This window comes from Lipotes vexillifer, unplaced genomic scaffold (assembly GCF_000442215.2).
Source record: "Lipotes vexillifer unplaced genomic scaffold, Lipotes_vexillifer_v1.1 scaffold496, whole genome shotgun sequence".
In the NCBI taxonomy this organism is placed as follows: Eukaryota; Metazoa; Chordata; class Mammalia; order Artiodactyla; family Lipotidae; genus Lipotes; species Lipotes vexillifer.
This window is the reverse complement of record NW_006786690.1, coordinates 9,533,023-9,537,457: the sequence shown is the minus strand read 5'-3', so window position 1 is coordinate 9,537,457 and position 4,435 is coordinate 9,533,023. Positions and strand designations below refer to the sequence as shown.

The 4,435-nt window shown below is 56.9% G+C and overlaps 1 protein-coding gene across 1 annotated transcript in view; it reads left to right on the top strand.

Annotated features, from left to right (window-relative positions):
* The window catches only part of CROCC (ciliary rootlet coiled-coil, rootletin), a 44,903-nt gene that overhangs the window by 15,689 nt on the left and 24,779 nt on the right, over positions 1-4,435 (top strand). Inside the window, 5 exon segments of the mRNA XM_007459266.1 lie at positions 1,076-1,189; positions 1,191-1,244; positions 2,923-3,067; positions 3,749-3,895; positions 4,290-4,400. Of these exon segments, the coding sequence (XP_007459328.1) occupies positions 1,076-1,189; positions 1,191-1,244; positions 2,923-3,067; positions 3,749-3,895; positions 4,290-4,400 (571 nt within the window).

Below are 4,435 nucleotides of genomic sequence, written 5' to 3'. Positions count from 1 at the left end.
CCGCGGCATGTGGGATCTTCCCGGACCGGGGCACGAACCCGTGTCCCCTGCATCGGCAGGCGGACTCTCAACCACTGCGCCACCAGGGAAACCCGAACACCTCATTTTGCATTCTACTATTTTTCTTAATTTCATGTCAAATGTTTTTTTTTAAACCTGGATAGAGTTTGACCCCCACCCTTTTTTTTTTTATAATTTTATTTACTTATTTATTTGTTTTTGGCCGCGTTGGGTCTTCGTTGCGATACGTGAGCTTCTCATTGCAGTGGCTTGTTGCGGAGCATGGGCTCTAGGTGCGCAGGCTTCAGTAGTTGTTGCACACGGGCTTAGTTGCTCCGAAGCACGTGGGATCTTCCTGGACCAGGGCTCAAACCCATGTCCCCTGCATTGGCAGGTGGATTCTTAACCACTGCACCACCAGGGAAGCCCATGTCGAATATTTTTTCCCACCTACTGCCAGCCTTCGTATCTAATATATCAATATTTACAGGTTGCCACTTTGAGCGCAGGGGGGCGGCAGTGGAGGAAATGATAGCGATCAGCCCTAAGCCTGAGCTAGAAACCCCTGCCTTGGAAGGAGCCTCCTCCCTCCCCTGCCCTGGCTACCATGTGCTGCTGGCCTGGGCAGCAGGCAGTTGTGGGATCTGGACAGACCCAGCTCTATTGGGCCTCCCAGAATTGAGGGGCATAGAGTGCTGTAGGGGGCATTTCCTGGCCATGTGGACTAGCAGAGCTGGCAGCAAAATTGCCCACATGTCTCAGGAACCTAGCCTGGCATCTTCACCCGGTGGGGTAGTTGGAGATAACGCCGGTGCCTCCATCCATTCCACTGGGCCTCCAAGTGGGCTGGTTGGGGGAGAAGGAAAGCTGAGTGCCCTGTGCCGGGAAGAGTCAGCTCCAGGGAGACGTGGATGAAATGAGTGGGCCATGCTTAGGGGCAGGAAGGCTTTCTAGAGGCCGGGGCCTTGGAGGATGGGAGGATGTGGCTCCTGGCTAGGACAGCAGCACACGGCTGTCTTCCCCGGTGGGCGTGGCCTCTGCATCCCCTTCAGCTCCCCCTCCCCTTGTCCTGCAGGGAGAAGGACAGCCTAGCCCACAGCCTGCAGGTGGCCCAGCAGCAGGCTGAGGACCTACCGCAGGAGCGGGAGAAGCTGCATGCGGCCCAGGAGGAGCTGCGGCGCCAGCGGGAAGCGGGAGGACGCAGCACAGGACAGTGCACGGACACGCAGGGAGCTCGAGCGCAGGTGAGTAGCTTCTGGCTCCCTGCCAGGGCCGCTTGGATGGGCCACGGGGCTCCTGACTGTCCCTGGGGGCTAGGGAGTACTGACTGTGTCTTGGGCCTTCTACCGTCTCGAGGATCCTCACGGTACCGCTCTGCTATAGGGTCTTCTCCCCAGACCCGTTTCAGGAAACTGAGATTCAGGGAGGTTTAGTCATTTACCTGAGATCAGAGAACTGGTAGGAGGTAGAGTGTGGATGATGATAACAACAACTGGACTTCCCTGGCTGTCCAGTGGTTAAGGCTCCGCGCTTCCGCTGCAGGGGGCATGGGTTCGATCCCTGGTTGGGGAGCTAAGATCCCACATGCCTTGCAGCACAGCCAAAAACCAAAAAAAACGAATATAACAGTAGTTATATTAACTATATAGCATTAGTATTATTGTTAATTAAGTTAATTAACAATTATATTAATATAACATTAATAATTTTTAAATTTAAAGTTATAATAATAACATCAGTACTTATATTACTAAGTACCAGACACCTTTTTTTTTTTTTTTTTTTTTTGCGGTACGTGGGCCTCTCACTGCTGTGGCCTCTCCCTCTGCAGAGCACAGGCTCCGGACGCGCAGGCTCAGCGGCCATGGCTCACAGGCCCAGCCGCTCCGCGGCATGTGGGATCTTCCCGGACCGGGGCACGAACCCGTGTCCCCTGCATCGGCAGGCGGACTCCCAACCACTGCACCACCAGGGAAGCCCCAGGCACCATTTTAAGCACTTAGATTCTCTAATTTAACCTTCATGAACTCTGTGATGTAGGAGCTATTATTATCTCCATTTGAATGAGATGGATGGCGAAACTGAGGCACAGAGAGGTTATGTAACTTGCCCAAGGTCACACAGCTAGTTAGTGGAAGAGCCAGGATTTGAACTCAGTCACTGGGGCTTCAGAGTTAATCTCTTAACCACTTCACTATTTACTTCTCTGAGGCATTAGTAACAGTGATGTTTAGTACATTGTGGCAGTGGATATTATCCTTGTTTCCGAAGGCCCTTGGAAAGATATGTCAGGGACAATAAGGACACATATCCTTTTTTTTTTTTTTTTTTAATTTTATTTTTTTTTGGCTGCGTTGGGTCTTCGTTGCTGTGGGCGGCCTTTCTCTAGTTGCGGCGAGCGGGGGCTACTCTTCATTGCGGTGCATGGGCTTCTCATTGTGGTGGCTTCTCTTGTTGCAGAGCACGGGCTCTAGGTGCCCGGGCTTCAGTAGTTGCAGCACACGGGCTCAGGAGTTGCGGCACACAGGCCCAGTAGTTGCGGTACACGGGCCCTAGAGCACGCGGGCTTCAGTAGTTGAGATGCATGGGCTCAGTAGTTGTGGCTCGCGGGCTTAGTTGCTTTGTGACATGAGGGATCTTCCTGGACCAGGGGTCGAACTCGTGTCCCCTGCATTGGCAGGCGGATTCTTAACCACTGTGCCACCAGGGAAGTCCCAGGACACATATCCTTTTCACAACGTCACGAGGCGAGCGTTACCCCATTTTGCAGATGTGAAAACTGAGGCCCAACAGTCGGCTTGGCTGTCCTTGTGGATGAGGCTCCTGCCTTGGGCCTGGCCCCTGGCTGCTCCAGCATGTCTGGCCATGGGAGACTCAGGGTAGGGGAGTGACATGGGGCACCCCCCACCCTCTGTCCCACAGCCATAGACAACTAGAGCAGCTGGAAGTGAAGCGCTCAGGGCTGGCGAAGGAGCTGGTGGAGGTGAGGGAGGCACTGAGCTGTACCACGCTGCAGCGGGACATGCTGCAGGCTGAGAAGGCCGAGGTGGCCGAGGCGCTGACCAAGGTGGGTCCCCGTTTGCCACACCGCCACAAACCCACCTCTACCCTAGGCCCCAGGCCTTCTCACTCTGGGCGCAGACTGACCCGTATTTCAGGCTCACCTCTGACCCTGGCCACACACTGACCTCTGATCCCAGCCATAAGTGAACTGGCCTTTAGGACTGGTCATATCCCTGCTTTTCCAGATGCTTCTGGTGCAGGGCCTGCAGCTCAGGTCATCCAGTCCCATCTCTGGACACAGGTCCTGGGGTCTGTGAGGGTTGGGGGCACAGTTCTTGGTCGGTGCCTGCCCTGCTGTCTGTGGTTTGGGCCCTGAGCAAGGCCACCCTAGACCCCACTCTGGGGTACCCTCTGACCTCTGGCCGCGCCCCACAGTGGGAGCCAGCTTCATTGGTCCTTGCATGGCTCTGGGTGCGCAGCAGCGTGGGCAGCAGGGTGTCTGCAGGGATTTTGTTTCTGTCTTGTGTTCTCATGTTCTATCTCCCTCCTCGTGTCCCCTGCCCTGTCTCCGGGGGCCCTGTCTTTCCGTGCCTCTTCTCGCCACCTCCCCACCTCCTGCCTCTCCCATCTCTCGGCCTTTCTCCCCATCTCTCCTTATCTTTCCATGTCTCTGCACGTCTTTTCCCATCTCTCTCCATCTCTCCCTGCCTGACCGTCTCTGGCCGCCCTGGTCCCGACCCTGCAGGCTGAGGCTGGCCGCGTGGAGCTTGAGCTCTCCATGACCAAGCTGAGGGCCGAGGAGGCCTCTCTGCGGGACTCCTTATCCAAGCTGAGCGCCCTGAACGAGAGTCTTGCCCAGGACAAGCTGGGTCTGAACCGCCTTGTCGCCCAGGTACGTTGTGTGCCAGCAGGCCCTCCTGCCTCGCCCACCTGTCCTCCCTGCTCAGAGACCCCGCTGAGGCATCCCCAGGCCCAGCGTAGGCCCACACCCTGACATCTCCCTGTACACCTCTGTCCCTCTGTCTTGTTGCTCTGTCTCTGACTCCTTCTGTCTGTCTGTCTGTCTTCTCTCTCATGGTCTGAGAGGAAAGAAGCTCCATGGGCCCTTCCTTCTCCTCCTCCCCAGTGTCCACACACCCTAGGGCACCGCCCCTTCCCCCCGGGAGCCTCCCACGGGCTGGCTGTGATAGGTGGGTGGAGAAGGCATCCTTGGTCCCGGGTGGGACGTCTTCAGACCATGAGGGCCTGGGCTGATCCGGTCTCTCGCCTCCGCCTGGCCCCCACAGCTCGAAGAGGAAAAGGCAGCCCTGCTGGGCCGGCAGCGGCAGGCGGAGCGGGAGGCTGCCTCCGCGCAGGAGGGGCAGTGCTGCTGGGAGCAGCTGCGGCTGGAGCACGAGGTGGAGGGGCAGGGCCTGCAGGGCTCCCTACGGGC